Source organism: Myodes glareolus, chromosome X, assembly GCF_982192425.1.
Source record: "Myodes glareolus chromosome X, mMyoGla1.1, whole genome shotgun sequence".
In the NCBI taxonomy this organism is placed as follows: domain Eukaryota; kingdom Metazoa; phylum Chordata; class Mammalia; order Rodentia; family Cricetidae; genus Myodes; species Myodes glareolus.
In genome coordinates this window covers 128,648,457-128,667,256 of record NC_142053.1, presented here as the reverse complement: position 1 = coordinate 128,667,256, position 18,800 = coordinate 128,648,457, and the positions used below count along the sequence as shown (strand labels likewise).

General features: G+C 34.7%; 1 protein-coding gene across 2 annotated transcripts in view; it reads right to left on the bottom strand.

Moving 5' to 3' along the window:
- Nucleotides 1–350: 350 nt before the first annotated feature.
- Rragb (Ras related GTP binding B) overlaps nt 351–18,800 on the bottom strand; it is a 32,197-nt gene continuing 13,747 nt past the window's right edge. For both annotated transcript variants that reach the window (XM_087902918.1, XM_087902919.1), the window contains 5 exons: nt 13,015–13,110; nt 10,766–10,888; nt 9,037–9,128; nt 2,291–2,406; nt 351–1,095 (listed from right to left, as the gene is read on the bottom strand). In XM_087902918.1, the coding sequence (XP_087759044.1) occupies nt 998–1,095; nt 2,291–2,406; nt 9,037–9,128; nt 10,766–10,888; nt 13,015–13,110 (525 nt within the window). In that variant the 3' untranslated portion in view covers nt 351–997. The remainder of the gene's footprint in view (nt 1,096–2,290; nt 2,407–9,036; nt 9,129–10,765; nt 10,889–13,014; nt 13,111–18,800) is intronic.

The following is an 18,800-nucleotide window of genomic DNA, read 5'->3' as shown; positions in this document are numbered from 1 at the left end:
CAGCACTGGAAATTTTCTATCAAGATCAGGCCTGGATTACTAACATAGATTTTCCAACTGCTGTCAATCCATATGGTATAGAAAAGTTATTTTTTAAATATTGATTTCACATAATTATTCTGCGCAGTAGTTCTTGTGTTTTTCTTTTTACTATAAAATTCATATATCACAGATAGCAGACATTTAAAGTCTTTTCTAGTACTTGGTGCTAAAATTCTGGCTCCATTCTTCAATTAATTTTATTTTAAACTTTTTTTCCAATAAGCAAATTCACTTCTCTAGAATAAATAAAACTTTTAACTCTTAGTGCAAAATTCAAGATATAAGAAAAAGAAACACAGACACTGAAATCCCTAACAGCAAACATTTATTTACAATCCAAGTTAAGGAATACATATATTTATATGTGTGTGTGTATACATACATACACACATATATATATATATGATTTTTTGAGACAAGATCTTGATATATATATCCCTGGCTGGTCTAGTCCTCCCTATGCAGACAGACTGGCCTCAAACTTGCAGCAATCCTCTTGTCTCTACTTCCCAAATGCTGGGATTATAGGCATGAGCTACCATGCCTGGCTGAGTTACAGAATATTTTTAATGCATGCTGAGAAAACAGTAATACTTCAAACTTACATGTATATATTGGATAATGAAAACAAGAGGATGCTGGGAAGGACTTTGGCATACACAACTATTTAAAGCAGGTTATCAGAACACAAACACCATTAGAATCATGTTATCAGAACACTTACATATATCACCTACGTATATGTTACACCAACTTCATGGACACCCCATCTTCTAACTCCTCACTGGCTATTTGAATAAATAGCATTCAAAGTTAAATGGTAAGACTGGGGAGTAGAGAAGAAATACAGAAGTGTTAAGCATCACAATATTTTAGAGTCTACATTTATGAATACAACAATAAAATTAAGAAATAGTGTTTCAGTTTTAGTGTGTGAAACAATATTCGGCAATGTTTAGCGCATGAGAAGACACTGTTTTGGTCCATCCACTCTTTCCAGCTTTTCAAAGTGTTTCCTGGCATTGCGGATGTTGATCAGAGTAGCTGCAGAAGCTGAGGGTAGGGAGTGGGGAGACACCCAACAGAATAAGAAGAGCAGTCAAAGGAATGTCTCTCTAGTAAAAGCAAATAAATTAAAAGATCCAAATCCTTCAATGTGTGCCAGAGAAACATACAGGAGCAGGAAGCCTTAAGTTATGAAGATTTGATATTTCTAAAGCAGATTTTCACATATGCTAAACATAAAATTTCACAATCTTTTGGTTTGAGACTAATAGAATAGACCTCAAGAAATATCTGATGCTACCTTTAAATATTAACATAAAGTAGATAAAACCAGAAGACAGATGATGTAAACATGTGGGAATATTCTGGAAACACTGAGACCCTTTAGTCTAATGGCTGTAGCAAAAATGGCTTCCATAGCATGAAAATAAAAAATACTACCACCTAATGCTCATAACAGAAATATGCAGCTGTGGAAAATGTAGTTCATATCTAATAACTTAGAGGTTACATGGCTAGTCTTTTAAAAGTTCTGGGATCTAGGTTCTTTTTTTTCCAAACTCTGCAATTAGTAATCTGCTGTGGTAGTCTGAATGTAACTGGCTCCCATAAGCTCACAAGGAGAGGCACTCCTGGGAGGTGTGGCCTTTTTGGGGGAAATGTGTCACTGTGGAGGCAGGCTTTGAGGTTTCCTATGCTCATGATACCACCCAGAGGGTCAGTCAACTTCCTGCTGTCTTCTGGTCAAGATTAGCCAGCTCCATGTGTGCCTGTGCATTGCTATGCTCCCCATCATGATAACGGACTTAACCTCTGAAACTGTAAGTCACCACCTCAATTAAATGTTTTCTTTGTAAGAGTTGTCATACTCCAAGTGTCTTTTCACAGAAATAAAAATCCTAAGACACCTGCTTTCTTAAATTCTCATTAAGAAAAACATAATACATGAGAAAAATTCTTTTTCAGTTCTAAAATGTAAGCTAATTAAATAAAATTATTTAGCACTACTAATTTCTTTAACTGTAGCTTTAAAATATATATATATTATACATTATATATGTATATGTAAGATTTACCACACTTACCATTTTTAAATGAACAGTGAGATTAAGTAATTTAGATGTTCTTGCACAACCAACCTCATTATAAAATAATTATTAAATATTTAATAAAGTACTATCTCTTCTGCCTTTACTTAAAAATTATGAGAGGTTTAAACTATGTCAGGTAAGTTTAAACTTACGAATGGATGGATCAGACATCACGACCATGACGTAAGTGTTGGATGTGAATATGTCAATGAAAGCAGCAAAGTTAGAGTTCCTCACTTCCATACTCTGGAAAGAGGCAGCCAGCTTGCTATGGGAAAAAGGAAAATGATGGTTAAAGAAAAGACTAAAATAAGTTGCCCTTTATTATATTAGAAAGTTTTATAGTACTGTATCTCAATTCATCGCTTTTGAAGTTTCCAAGGAAACTGTACTGATGAATTAACATGTTTAGAGACTGACTAGACTGAGAGACAGGACATGGATTGATAAAGACTAAGAAGTGAAAATGAGCTTAAAACTTGACATGTATTACAAAGTATTCCCAAAGACTTTCTAATACTTCTCATAATTAACAGATAAAATAATGTCATTTTTTCTCTTTCTTTGTTCTTATCGTCCCCCCATTCTCCTAAAACCCTCTCCCCTCACCACTGCTAGTTTCCTTATTCCCCAAATTGTGCACCTATCTATTTTCAAGTCATGTGCATCATATTCCCTCTCTTCTCTCTAATACAGCTTAAGATATTTTCCTACTCTCTCACGGTCCCATTTCTTATTTTTATGACCTGTATATGAAGACACAAATTTAAACGTAGATTCCTCATATGAGAGAAAACATGGCATTTTTTGAGTAGCCTATTTCACTTAAACATATTATTACCTGTTCCATTTATTTTCCTGCAAATGTCACAATTTTCCTTTCCTTATGATGGATAATATTCCATACAGTATATGCACAAAATTTTCTTTATCCGTGAATCTGTTCATGGGTACCTAAAGCTGGATCTATTTTGAAGATACTGTTAATAGATCACCAATAACATGAATGTTCAATATCTTTGTACATATAGAGTTCTTTGAGTATTTTATCTGAGTCATACAGATGTTTTACTTTTAGTTTTTTTGGTAAATTTACATGCTGGTTCCATAATGCCTGCAGAAATTTATTCCTTGTACAGTGTACAAGGACTTGTTCCTCCTTCTGATGTGCTTCTAAAGGTGTTGTCTTTGTTTCTTGATGAAAGCCAGACTGATTTCGCTAAGATGTGATAATGAAGATGTTTTAACTAGCATTTACCCTCATGACTAAGGGAATAATTGTGATTCAAACAATTATTGGTCATATACATTTCTTCTGATAACTATATAATTCATCTGTCATTTATTGATTTGAAGACTTTTTTACATTTAGAGTTCTTAATAGATTCTAGATATTCATAATCTAATATGACAGATTTTGTAAAGTTTTTTTCAGTGTGCTGATTGTTTCCTTTGCAATATAGAAGCTTTTCAGTTTCATGTAATCCCACTTGACAAATCTTGGGATTATTTCTTGAGCACCTGAAGTTGCTTTGAGAAGAGTCCTTTCCTATATCTTGAAGTATTTTGCATTTATTTTTATCTAGTTATTTTAGAGTTTCAGGTCAATAACAACTTTGATCATTTTTATTCTGCAGAGCAGGAAATATAGGTCTAGTCTCATCCTTCTACATGTGAATATCCAGATGATTTTCCCCAGAAGCAACTAAGTTGTCTTTTTCCCCTAGTGTTTACTTATGACATTTTTGCTAAAATTAGGGGCCTGTAGTAGTAGTGTTTATTTCTGTATCATCCATTCTATTTATCCACACATCTCCTTTTCTTGTGTGTGTATTCCTAAATATAAAAATGCAACCTGTTCAGTCCATATAATGACTACTATTTTAATGCTGATTAAGTATCCTGTTAATTTGTTGAATATGTTGATTAGCTACAGGTTTGGCACACATAGCCTTTATTATGTAGAGTTACAGTTTTTTTTCGAAGTCAGTGTTTCTCTGTGTTAACAATCCTGTCTGTAGAAACTTATAGAGACCGGCTGCCTCTACCTCTCAAGTGGTGGGATTAAAGGCGTGTGCTGCCACCATCTGGGGAGATACATTATTTTTATTCCTAGTTTTATCAGGCCTTTATCATGAGAAATTGCTAAACTTTGTCGAAAGCCTTTCCTGCATCTAGTAATATGAGTTCTATCAGTTTGTTCATTTATGTATTATATTACACTTATTGAGTAACATGCATTGAACCAACTTTGAATCTCTGGGACAAAACCAAGTTGGTCAAAGTATATAATATTTGTTCCATAATTTAGTTTTCAAGTACTATGTTAACAGTTTTTGCATCTATGTTCATCAGGAAAATTGATCTGGGTTATTTCTGGTGTGCCCTTATCTGGTTATGGTAACAACATAACTCCTTCATAGAATTAATTTCATAGTATTCCTTCCCTTTCTGTCTCATGGGACAGGTTATTAGGTATTAGATTTACCTGTTTCTTAAATGTTTGGTAAAACTCAGTAGTGAATCCACTTAGTTCTAGGCCTCTTTGTGGAGAGAGATGTTTAATTAGTACTTCGGTCTAGCTACATGATATGGGTCTGAGGTATTTATACCTTTTGTACTGAATTTAGGTAGGTTATAAATACTTAGGAATCTATCCATGTCTTTCAGGTTTTTCGGGGGATTTTTTAATATAAGTATTCAATGTGTTCCCTAATAATTTCCTGGATTTAACTAGAATCTGCTGCAACATCCCCATTTACTGCTTTGATTCTATTAATTGTTTCTCTTCTGTTTAGTTTAGCTATAGGCTTATCACTCATGTTTAGCCTTATAAAAAGGCATCTTGTTGCCTGATTCTATGTATTTATCCTTTAGTCTCCATTTTCTTAACTTCTGCCCTGATTTGTATTATTTCTTGCCTCCTACTTTAATAAATTTAAGGTTTGGTTATTCTCCCCTTCCTCCCTCTCTCCCTCCTTCCCTCCCTCACTCCTTCCCTCTCTGTAGCTTTGGTGCCTGTCCTGGAACTAGCTCTGGTAGACCAGGATGTCCTTGAACTCACAGAGATCTGCCTGCCTCTCTGCCTCTGAAGTCCCATTATAATCTGACAGAACAAAAATAATTATTTGAACTCTTTGGTTAAGGCTTATTTGGTAGCTTATATGATCAAATTCAGAGAATGTTTCATGGACTGCAGAAACAAATGTGTATTCCATGGATGTAAGATGGACTATTCTACAGACATCTATAAAACTATTTAATCTGTGGTATGGTATAGCTTTGACATTTGTTAGTTTTCACTTTGGATGACCTACCTAAAGAAGCATATTAAAATCAAAAGTATCAGGACCCATCTGTGTTTTCATGCTGTTGTGTATTTGTTTTATCAAATTAAATGCTGTTAACATTGGGTACACATACATTTATAACTTTTATAAATTCTTAATAAGTTGCTCCTTATATTACTATGTAGCTTCCCAATTTCTCTCTAATTTCCATTTGAAGGATATTTTATCAAGTATCAGAATAGCTGTGGTAGTTTATTGTCTGCTTCCATCTGCTTGAGGAGTTGACTTCCATTCTTTAGCTACATGTGTATAGATTTCTTTGCCAGTGAAGTGAGTTTATTGTATGAAGCAGTTAAATGAGGAACTGAGGACACTTGCATTTAAGGTTTACTATTTCCAACAGAGCTATTTTATTGTGTTAAATGTTATGGGTTTATTCCCAGCTATCCTTTCTGCATATTTTCCTCATGAAATTTAGTCTTTCCTGTAATTTTATAATGGGGACTGTCTTTCTACTGTGTGTAGTACTTTCTCATAATTTTTAAAGTGCTCATGCTGGTAGTCATGAACTACCACAGTTTTTGCTTATTGTGAAATGGTCTTATTTTATTAATTTAAAAAGGTAGCTTTCCTGGACATAGCAATTTTAGTTGTCACCTGTTTGGTTTCAGGGCTTGAACCATATGTGATTTTTCCATCTTTTAAGCTCAGTTATATGCAATTTTATGTTATTCTGATGTTTGCCCTTGTTGGAGGTTTGACATTTTCTCCTTGCAGCATTTAATGTTGTTTCTTTGCTTTGCCTTTTGGGTATTTGTCATGGAAAGGCTCTTCCTTGGTCAAGGATACTTGGGATTATAAATGTCTCTTGTGTCTGGCTGTTTATTTCTTTCCCTAGATTTTGGAAATTTTCTGTTATAATTTCATTGAATATACTGGGAACTGAACTCAGATCCTCTGCAAAAGCAACAAGTGTTCTTAACCTCTGAGCTATCTCTTTAGTTGGATGCCCTAACATTTTATTTAAGCTCTTCTCCCAGATTCTTAGCTTTGGGCTCTTGAACAAATCCTCATAATTTTTACATGGTTTAGTCATGCTAAATTTTTCTTTCGGTTTTTTGAGAAAGGGTTTCTCTGTAGTCCTACTAGTCCTGGAACTTGCTCTATAGACCAGGTTGGCCTCAAACTCCTAAGTACTGGAATTAAAAAGATGTGCGCTACCACAGACTAGCTGGTCATGCTAATTTTATGCATCTATCTGTCTGTCTACCTACCTACCTGAATACATTTTATTCTCAATTTTTTTTCTTTTTTTCTGCTTGGTTTTGTGTGTTAATAATCCTTCTCAATGTATTTTTTGATAGAGTCTTTTCTGAAGTTTAATATCATTCTTTTTCAGAATCTCAATTCCCTTAGTAAATATTTTCTACAAGTTTTTTTTTTTAAAAATTTCTCCTCCACACTGCTGACCTTTCCATCCATTTTGACAACTTTCATAACTAGGCCTTAAATTGATTTCCTTACTTAAGTAATCTTGATTCTTGAATCCTCTATTTGAGTACTGTTATGTTTTAAAAGCAGTACTCTGAAGTCCTTTTGTAAATTTCCGGTATTTCACTCTCTTTGGTTTCCAGTACAGAGGAGCTGTGTGCATCTGTACACATGAACACAGTGTCACAGTGGTTCATTCTCTTTCTAGTGATGTTTTGTTGTGCTTGTATCTGTTGGGTGTAGTTTATAATTTTTCTGTTTCTTTCTTTTCTTATTGGTTTGGTTTATTTTAGGTGAGCCAACATGGTGAGCTGCCTTCACTTGGTATATACTTCACTTCTGTCCTTAAGGTTCAAGACAGAGGGACTAAGGTACTGTGGGGAAATGTACCTTAGTTGCTTATAGCTAAGGTATTTAATAACTAAAAAGTAAAAAGAGGAAAAGATATGAAAAAGGGAAAAGAAAGAATAAAGTATAATAAAGGGAAAGTACAGGGCTACAGGTATGAGAAACAATAGAGAACAGGTACAGAAAAAAAGTAAAGTCTGTCATAAAAGCTTATTCTTGCAAGATACAAATGAAAACAAAACTATTAAATAATTAAAATACAAGCATGTAAATTAACGAAATATAATGTAATAAACTAAATATAATATAAAATAACTAAAATGAGACAACAATTATTATAATGTTAGTATTTCTTCCTTTGGGATGAATATAGTTCCTCTCCACTTTGGTTGGCTCCTTTAGCTGTTAGTGCCTGCAATTTAAATGCATTTTGGGTATGTCTTCCCTGTTGCACGGTGTTTCTGTATTGTACTTGCTTTCGTAGGAATTTTTCCATCGTAAACAATCCATCTGGAAGCTACTGACTGATACTGGATTATTCCTGACCACAGCTTCCATGAGGATATATACTTGTATTTACTTTTATCATAGGATACGTCTTCGGACCCAGATTCGTGCTATGTATTTGCTAATGATCCATACATATTGCCCAAGAATATACTTGTGCCCATCTATAACAGCATATTAGGTCCATCACAATTCCGTTGTGTTATTATGTTACTACTATGTTACTTCATGTTAGTCACTCTGGGACTCTTGCTCCATATTCCCTTGTTGCATTTCTACCCTGCTATCCCTGGTAGTCTCAATGCTCATGGTGTATCCAGTGCCCAGTTGTGTCTCCACAGCTTGACTAACCCCAGATAACTGTTCCTATGACACCTATGCTCAGGATTGGACAGTTTCTCCCTGGTATTATCAGTGCCCTTCTCCCAGCGGAGGCAGTGTGCTATATTCTGGTCTAGTTGTTCACTGCTTCTACTGAAGATACATTTTTCAGTCTCAATTCACCTTATTTTTTTCATACTTCTCACTTCTCCCATGCCAACACTTTCAGCTGTTCTACTTTATGTTGCTGATAGTCATACCCTATTTTCCACTTAGTGTTCCCTTCTTTTTTAAAAGCCGAGGCTTCTCTCCTTCACAAGGTCACAAGTTTCCCCCCTCCTTTTCTAAACTTCTCTGGATATTCTCTACTTTTATCTATTAAATGGTATCAAATATTTCAAAAGGATACTTGAACTTTTTGTTTTGTGTTGTTTTTCAAGATAGGGTTTCAGTGCTCGCTTCAGCAGCACATATACAAGACAGGGTTTCACTGTTTCGCCCTAGCCATCTGAAACTCATTCCATAGACCAGATTGGCCTCAAGCTTACAGAGGTCCTGAGTACTGGGAGTAAAGGCGTGTGCCATCACCACTGACAAGTATTTTTATATGGTTTTGTATAAGTTTGGGTCACATAATACACGGATTTGGGTTATTTTTTCTTTAAAATTCCTGAATCTAGTAACTTACTCTCTGAAATTTCCATGAAGAACATAATATCCTTGCCCTTTTTGAACTTTTCATGTTCAAAATGTAAGACTATTATGCTTATATGAAAAAGACAATGGACTGCACTTCAGTCAGTTGTAGGTTCTCTTAGAACTTGACATTTATCTGTAAGCAAACTTTTGTAAACATAAATGTACAGTCAACTAGTTTCTTTAAATTTCAAAAATGATAAATATTACCCAGAAATTAACAGCTAACATTTAAAGTCTCTTACCTACAGCTCAGCTTGAACTGTTTAATAATGTTGCTGATTTTCTCAAATCTGTGGGCATCACGCTGTTCTTTACACTGATAATGAGAAATGACCTGTGAAGAGAGAGATTGTGCTTTGAATTCATGCAAATACTCACACCTCTGTTACTAATTAAAACAGACATCTATTAGTACTTTAGTTATCTTGGTTTTAAGAAGTGAGTTGTTACCTGGCATCCTGTTTCTTGGCCTCTGTCCCATGTCCTTGCCAACAATTTCCATATTCATTTAAACAACATACACAGGATCATTCTGTTATAAGTTTATTAGATAACCTGTGTATTCTCAAGAAATGATTTTTGACTCAAGATGATATGACTTTTGACTTATGGTGAGTAAGCAATACACATTCAATAGAAATAATATTTTGAAATTTTCCAGGCTTGGAATATACTGTACATATACGGTATTTGTACAAATATTGTACAATCCTCTTTTATGATACTGAACAGCACTAGTGAGCTGTAAGTCCCAATCTATGAAGGTGAATTTCAAGATTATAAAAATAAAGAACGGATGGCTGGAGAGATGGTTCAGAGGTTATGAGCATTGCCTCCTCTTCCAAAGGTCCTGAGTTCAATTCCCAGCAACCACATGGTGGCTCATAACCATCTGTAATGAGGTCTAGTGCCCTCTTCTGGTCTGCAGGCATACATACAGACAGAATATTGTGTACATAATAAATAAATATTTTTAAAAAAATAAAGAACGGATCATTTTTGGAATGTTTCCATTGCTAAGATACAGTGTTTGGTAGGTTTTCAAGTGAAGAGTTTATCAGAGCATACCTTATCCTAGTCAAGGAGCATTTAGCACTTTTCTCAATTACCTTAATCACTAAATTTTAGCTTATTAACATTTCACAAGAAGGTCATTGACTTAAAATGGTATAAATAAAGAGAAAATAATATTATCTAGATGCTCTTGGGCAGTCTTTAACATAATTTTAAAGAAGTCTGTAACAAAGTAGCTGTTGGAATCATATTAAAAACCTTTACTAGATGATCCCAAGTACTGACTATCCAAGTACTGACATACATTAATGTATTCAGGACAAATACACACACCAGGTAAAAATAGTTTTCAATTTTAATAAACCACAATTACCCTAAAAGCTGAAAATAAGTTGCAAATTTCTAGCAGAGGAAAATCCACCTCATCTGCCAGAAGAAAACTGACATGGAAATTCTGACATGATGTTAAATATTTGAAATATAATTCTTTTTTTAATATTTATTTATTTATTTATTAATATTCCTTATTAATATTCCTGCTCCAATTCTCAATCTAAACTCTTAAGTCAATGAGCCTTTTACATGTTAGAAGTTTACATATTGTATCAATCTTTTTGATAAATAGGTGGGGAAAAATTTTCTTAAAAGAAAAATGCACTGTATTTCTTAATAAATCTCAGTAGGTAATAAGATTCCTTTATCATAGTTAAATAGTTATTAGTAGAACTAATCTAAGTCTCTAATAAGGCATACTTGCAAAAATCTAAATTTTACTAATTATTAAAAGGTTACTTACCAAAGGACATTTTCCACACCACTTGCAGACAATAAGGGTTTATAACTAAGACCATATATGCTGATGTAAAAGGGGGTGGTTCTTCCTAAAGGTAGTAAAATCCTGTCCTCTGAATGTAAGAAGACTGCTTGAAATACATCTGTAGAGCAGAAAGTCCTTACCAGAAAGGTAGCTCTCTCAAACAGAAGTACTTCATCAGCCTCAATAATTTCAGCAAAATTTCTCAGGTTCATTTCCAGTTGCTGAACATTAGGAATCAGCTGATAAACAATACTGGACCAAGCCTAACAGGACAGAAGTACAATCAACTATTACTAACAGGTAGACAGTTCTAGGCCTTTGAAATGAGTAAGTACCCTACAAGACACAGACAACAAAATACATTAATAATTGAGTCCAAAACAAATACAGACGCTAAATATAACAAAAATCAAACAAGCAAATTAACCTAATACTTGATTTGTATCCTTGAGTTGAATTTTTAAGAGTTCAAACACTTGAAAAATGCTGGAGAAATGTCTTTCCATGAGTAAACAGGTAATTTAATACCATCATGCAGCCTTAGGAAAAAAGTTGCAAAGTATGATCTATTGTGCTAAAACCATTCTAACCCAGACATCCAACAAATATTGAAGTCCAACATTATACACAGCTTTAAAGAAGAAATAATGCTATATTCTTTATACATCCAAGAGTCAATTTGGTATCAGAGCCACAAAGACAAGTAGCCCCTCCCTTCAAAGACATAACATGTCATTATACAAGAAACAACTGGGATCAAAATTTTCAAATGTTTGGTCACATCTGTAAAAATTACTGATTAAATTGAATTTTCAAAAGTCTATCGTATGACTGCCTGAAACTGAGTTAATCCAGGAGTATGACCAATGCATGCATACGAGATTAGTTTCACCCTCTGAGAATCCTCTTCAGGTGCTTGTATTCATACTTCTGTTAAAACACTTCCATTATTCTTACTATTTTTCTGGTTAGGTGTACTTTGTTCTTCTGTCTCCTTCTAAGACGTCAGGAACCTATCTTAGCCATTTGTGAATGTGACAGCATCCAATAGATAGACAATGAATGCTTGTTGAATAAAACAATATAAAAATTTAAGTCAGTTCTATGCAACATTGATGTAAGAGATAGTAGTAGCGCCATGTGTCTGTTCCAATTAGTTTTACTACTTAGGCATAGTGTTCCAAGTTCCCAGGTTGGTGTTAATGTCACTGCTGAATTTACCTTGGAGAAGGCACCAAAGCTAACCACAGCAGAGACATTGTCACTCACAGCAGTGTTGTGATTAGCCAATTGTCTTTGGTCGTGTTATGTATTGCCATCCTTCACACCGCAGCTGGTTCTTATCAGTGCATCATGTCCATCCTTATTCACGGTTACCTGTTCTATGGGAATAAGGCTTTGAGAGAAATTCGGCCCATATCAATCTGGAACAGTACTTCCTAGACAGGTATCTCAAAATGTTGTTATTAGAGTGAGCCTGGGTCAACATCATACTGGGGAAGAATGAATGAGTTAAAAAAAATCAAATGCTATTTTTAAAAGTCCAGTGGCTTTTCTCCTTGGCAAGTCAGGTTTCTTTCTGTGCATCTGGTTGTAGACACTTGTCAGACGAGTTGAAACTGAAGCTCTAGCTACCAGTGATAGAGAAGGATCCTTTGCCACCCAGCGTCACACTTGTCAATGTACACCAGAAGCAGTCTGAAGGAATGGTCTGACCACATGAGGATACAGAAATCATCAATCTTTAAACCACGAATAAGCAAGACAAATGGAAGAAGCAGGAGCCTATGTACCACTAAGGTAACTTCAACTTCATCCACAGAACTACTGAGATAACCTCTAGACTTGCAAACAGTGTGATAATCATTCCAGCAATGCTACCTAGGAAGGATGAATGCAAGTCTCCAATTTGGCCTGAAAGATCAAGTTATAATATACTTTACATGTACCATATCTCATTCTAAAATTCACTTCTCCCATTTCTCCACTAAATGCTTTTCTTCCATTGCTATCTGAATTTAGGAAGATTAGTTTATACCATAAGCATGTAGAAGTACCTGCATATTAGATACCAAAATAATCCCCGAGACCACAGGGGGTCAAAATGGATGGAGGATATTAAGCAACATTTTTGCTATGACAAAGAACAGTAGCTGATTAATCATATTCAAACTGGCAAACTTGGTAACAATGTCAACCCAACCTAAGATTAAAATCAAATTCTTTTGATGTTAACTCTGATGTTCTTTGAACAATTTGTTAAAGATTATTTTCTTTTTAGTATGACAAATCTAGATGGCTATGAAAGTTTTAAATATTTTAGTTTTGTTAATATCCTTCTAACTTTTATTCATGCTCCAAAAGTAAGAAATGAAGGAAACATACACACCTTATACAGAGTTTCATCCCAGATAGATGTACGGAAACAAGAACATTCTAATGGACGAGATAAACGCCTTAAGTCTTCTTCTCTTTCTTTAAAAATCTGAATTAAAAAATCCAATAAATGGATCAGCATGTAACAGCTCTCCTCTTTCACTACAAAATCTGACGTGTAATTATTTTACCATATTTGGACAAGAACCCTTACTCTATCTTCATAGGAACCGTCAGTATTATTATTTCTCAAATAAGAGTTTAAATGTGCTACTAGATTTCTTCAGACTTATCCTGGTTTTGCTAAATATTCATTGAGAGCACTGTTAGAAAATAAAATTTATCATACAGAGTTATCTGTATATACATATATACAGATATGATATGTATGTTATATGTACATATAGCATATATATGTTTTACACACACACACACACATATATACACAACATAAAAACACCCTCCAATCTGCCAAATCTAGGTCATTTTAATATGGCAACACATATATTAAAATTTTGTAAATTAAAATGCTTTAGTTCTCCAATATTCTAGAAATGTTCTCTAGTAACATATATTACATACATATATGCAAATACATATATTTATATGTGTAGTATACTTAATCTACAACATATATATAACCCACACAAACAACTAAGCTCTAGCCAGCTCCAAGATTTGTTTCTACGTATACATCCATACATATACAGAGAAAATAGGTATATAAAATATGTATACTCAAGATGTTTCCCTGTGTGGGTGAACTGCTAGTATGGGTATACAAACATTACAATTATTTATTTTTATTTTAGGTGCATTGGTATTTTGTCTGCATATATACCTCTGGGAGGATGTTAGATTCTGAAATTATAGACAGTTATGAGCTGCCACATGGGTGCTGGAAATTGAACCTGGGTCTTCTGGAAGAAGAGTCAGTGCTCTTAACTGTTGAGCCATCTCTCCAGCCCCTAAAGTACATTTTAATTTAAAATCTAATTACATTTTACCTTTCCTCTTCCCTTTCCTTATTCCAGATGCTCCCAAGTCTCCTCCTTTTCACTTCTTTCTTGTCCCCCTTACTTCTTAAATTGATTGCCTTTTCTTTGGTACTTATTGTCACATACACACACAGGCATGAATATATAAATACAACCTGCTGAGGTTATTTTGTTTTGTTTTCTGAGACAAGGGTTCTGTAATATAACAGTCCTGACTATCCTGAAACACGCTGTCAACCAGGCTGGCCTCAAACTCATAGACACCTGCCTGCCTCTGCCTCACAAGTCCTGGGATTAAAGGTATGCATCACTACTGCCTGTCCCGAGTTCACTTTTGCTGTCTGTGTATATTTTATTTCAGGGCTAACCACTTTTTACTAGGTAGTCAAATGCTGTCTAATATGACTTAAGGTCCAACAAGTGGGAAATCATGCCTGGTACTAGAAATTTAGTCAACTTCCAGGGACTAGTGAAGCCATGGATCTTAGAAGAGAATCTATTACTTTTCTAGATATGCTACTTCCCTATTATATTCTAAATCTTAATCCTTATACCCACAGATAAGTGTAGCCACCACCACTCATCAAAGAAGCCTCTTTTAATAGCAAAAGAAGAACATCACAGAAAACGACAACTGGACACAATGCTGAGCCCAACAAATCTTGTGGGGTCCAGCCCCAATGAATAGTTCTACATCACAAATCCTGCATCCATCTATTCTACATTGCAGAACAGGGGGCAGAAATATTATAAGAGCCAGACTATGAGGGAGTCCTGTAAAACACCCTTCTCCAGACATGTGTACACTGTCTTTTTACTTCAAGTACAACAGTGAAATTTTATGTTGGCCTACTCTCCAAACTTCCTTCAGGTAAACTACTTGCTTACAATAAATCAATCTCAACTTCTACCCTCTCTCCACTATGTCACATTCTGTTATTCTGCTGCTCTGGAGAACCTTTAATACAAGATTTTAGTACGAAGAGTGGGTTCTAGAGTAAATCCTTTTTTAATTCTTCAAAAAAATTTTCATATAATATAGTCTGATGAAACCTTTCCTCCAAACTTCTCTCCTGGATCCTCCCCTTTTTCTTATACACTCAATTTCATGTTCTCTTGTGTTGTCTCTCAAAATAAAATAAAATAAATCCTGGAAATCAAAACACATTGTTATACCCATAGATCAGTGCATCACTCAACCCTTCTCAGAGAAGCTTCTTCTTGAAGTAGATGGTAATTAACAGAGAACCACAACTGGACATGGTACCCAGATATGGTACCCAGACTGAGAGACTTTGGCACAATCAACCCTAAATGGGATGTCTGTAATCCTGCCCCTGACACCAAAGGCTCAGGGAATCTACTCAGAATGGGAGTCAGAAAGATTCTAAGAGTTAGAGTAGAATCTTAAAAATGAGTTTTCTGAATTAATTTTGATGTAACTGAGATTAGTTCTCTAATCAGGTTAGAATTAAAGATGTCATTTCAAGGAGAAATGAGAATACTCAAGGGAGTCTGTGGGTGATAAGAAATTCAGGTACTGAATCATACTAATCAAATACATGTAAGAGACAACATTCTGCAGAACACAGAAGAAAGTGACTGAACTGCCTTTGAAATTTTCTGCTTCATGGAAAACTGTGCTGGATACTATGATGGGTCTGTAGGCGGAAGATTGGACAGCCACTACATTCTTATCTAAGAATAATCCAACTTTTCCTGAAGAAACTAAAATGGACTCCTCAGAAGTAACTACAAGAGAGTTCTGATTGACTCCTATCATACCCCTTTGCTTCTATGTCTATACACATTCAAGTATCAGAAGAATCCTGAAGGTGAGATACAAAGCAGGAACCATGAAGATTATTCTACCCTCTAAAAGAATCACATGATTTTTCTAATAAATACAGACAAAAAACAGAAATAACTATGAGAACAGATATTAAAGGTGTAGAATATGGTGGAAGGGACATAACATTCCCTCGGGACAAATTTACTGATACAGGTCCAATAAGCAGATGATTTGTAGGTGATGGGTAAAGAAAGTGTTCTTGTAACTGCCTGAGAAATGAATCAAAACACAACCTATACTAACTGAAGCTAAAATGTCAGATCTGCACTGATCTACTACCCAGGAAGGAATCTAATGACTTAGGGAGTTCAGTCTTCAAGGTTTATCATTTATAACCTATTCATCAACAGTGGGAGGTTCCAGAACACAATGTTGATGAGAAACAAATTTGTAGGAACCCCAATTTCCATCCCCTGCTCTCTGATCACTTTTCTCTGTAGGTCAAAATTTACAGTGGTAATTGTAAACTGGAAAACCTAAATACAAAGGGAAAGTGGGTACTATAGTGAGAACAATGTGGAAATATTTCATCATTAAATATAAAGAGAGCTGGGCAGTGATGGCACACACCTTTAATTCCTGCACTCGGGAGGTACAGACAGGCAGAACTCTGTGAGTTAGAGATCTGGTCTACAAAGTAAGTTCCAGAACAGCTAGGGTTGTTAAACTGAAAAACCCAGTCTTTAACTCCCCCTACCCCACATAAACAAAGAGAGTACCCTTATTTTATTGAACAGAAGGGTCAAACTCACAGAAATCTATAGCTTTGGCTAGCTGATCATGGTGTTCCTATACATGATCTTATTTGATCTACATATACGAAATAATTTAGGTCAAATGACCAAAAATCTAGCACAAATCATAAAATGCCACAGTTTCTCAACTGGTATCCAGACCTGTGCCACTTTATAAATCCAGAAATTCTTAAATGAAAGAGGAGGTTGGGTCAACTTAAGGAAAGATGCTGATGCAATTCCATTCAGTCTGTTTATTAAGTTTCTGAAGAAGACTTGGCTCTTGGAAAGTGGGGTATCATATGCTTAAGAAGTTACTGACTGCAAGTTACAACTACTGGGTCAGATATTATTAAAATACCAACTCTTCTACTGGTATAGGAATCAATTTTTCCTTTTGTGTATAAGAAAATTATTTGTTTTAATTTTGTATCCCACTACTTTGTTGAATGTGCTTACAGCTTAGTAGTTTTCTAGTGGAGATTGTAGGGTCTTTTATGTACAAAAATATATCATCTGAAAATAAGGAAACTTTTACTTCCTCTCTATGTATAATACTCTCATTTTTGGGTCTCTAGCTTATCTTCTCTGCTCTCCAGGTTCCAGATTCCATCTAGGAGGCTTCCAGCATCAGTTGAGCTAGTTCCTTAAATGAAATACCCTCCCATTTGTTTGTGCCTTTGTTTTTTCTGTACACAAACACAACTGATTGGGTATGTTTCTCTGAAAAACTCAAACATACATAAACATACAAAGAAATATTTATCTAAGGGCCAGGCAGTGGTGTCACACGCCCTTAATACCAGCTCTTGGGAGGCAGAGGCAGGAGGATCTGTGAGTTTGAGGCCAACCTGGTCTACAGAGCAAGTTCCAGGATAGGCTTCAGAGGTACATGGAGAAAACCTGTTTCAAAAAACCAAAAAAAAAAGAGAAAAAAAATATTTATCTTAGCTGAAATTGTTATTTTGAGAAGTGCATACAGTCATTTTTATTTGAAACTTTTCTGTTTAAAATAATTAATATTTAATATTAATTTTATATTAACTATAACATATATTGTTTAACAATACGATAGTAATTGAAAATTAATATTCAATGAAATTAATGACTTTCTCAGAATATATATTTATATATTTTGATATATAGATATTTTAACTTAAAATATACTATTATTCAATGAAATTAATGACTTTCTCAGAATATATTTATATATTTTGATATATAGATATTTTAACTTAAAATATTATATATATATATTAAAAGACCATTAATATATATTGAAAAGTATTTATATGACCAATTAAAAAACTGTAAGAGAAATTACAAGTGATTGAAACATCAACAAGGAGCTCATTTGTTGGAATGCTCTAGTTTTTTAATTGCAATTTTAGCTAAAAAGTAATTTTTAAAAATTGTGGTGTACTGGGGATTTAATTCAAGGCATCAAATGGGCGAGGCAGCACTCTATCACTAAGTAACACCCTCGGCTCTTAAAATTATTTTTAAAATAACAGAATAAGGAATCGGAGAGATGGTTCAGCAGTGAAGAACATTTATTGCTTCTGCAGATGGCTCACGGTTAGTTCCTGATTCCTAGCACACATATCAAGTGGCATACAATGTTTCCTTACTAAAGCTATTACCAAAAAATCCTTTAGTACGAGGTGTTCCTTAAGACATACTCCAAGACATGGAGAAACTATATCTTCTATACAACCAGTATAATCTAAAACTGCTTTTCCTTAGTTCTTATCTATGACACCGAGAGAATTTTCTTATCTTATACCTTACTATCTAATGTTCTTATTTCACACACCGAAAAACTGAAGGTAGCCCATGTCTGTCTTACCAGACCCAGATCTCATAGATTCTTACCTAAGAATTTGCCTATTTTACTACATCTCTTCTGTACTGAGTCCCTGAGTTCTCTGAATTACAAGTCACTAGTTTTATGTGTTTTTGTTGAGGTGAAGGTTGATATTTCCTATTCTACAATTCTTGGTCACGTCTGAGGTATACTCATGTATACAAATTCATTCATGCCAGTGCAATTGTGAGGGATTGTAAATAGCACTTGACAAACTGCGAGGCACCTGAATTCGTATGTAGCAGTTCCCAAAATCAGTCCAGTGACAGAAGCCACCTCTCCTCATTCTTACCCCTGGTGGGTCTTTTAGCTGTGACAATACAATAGAGGTAGTAAACTATTTTTTAA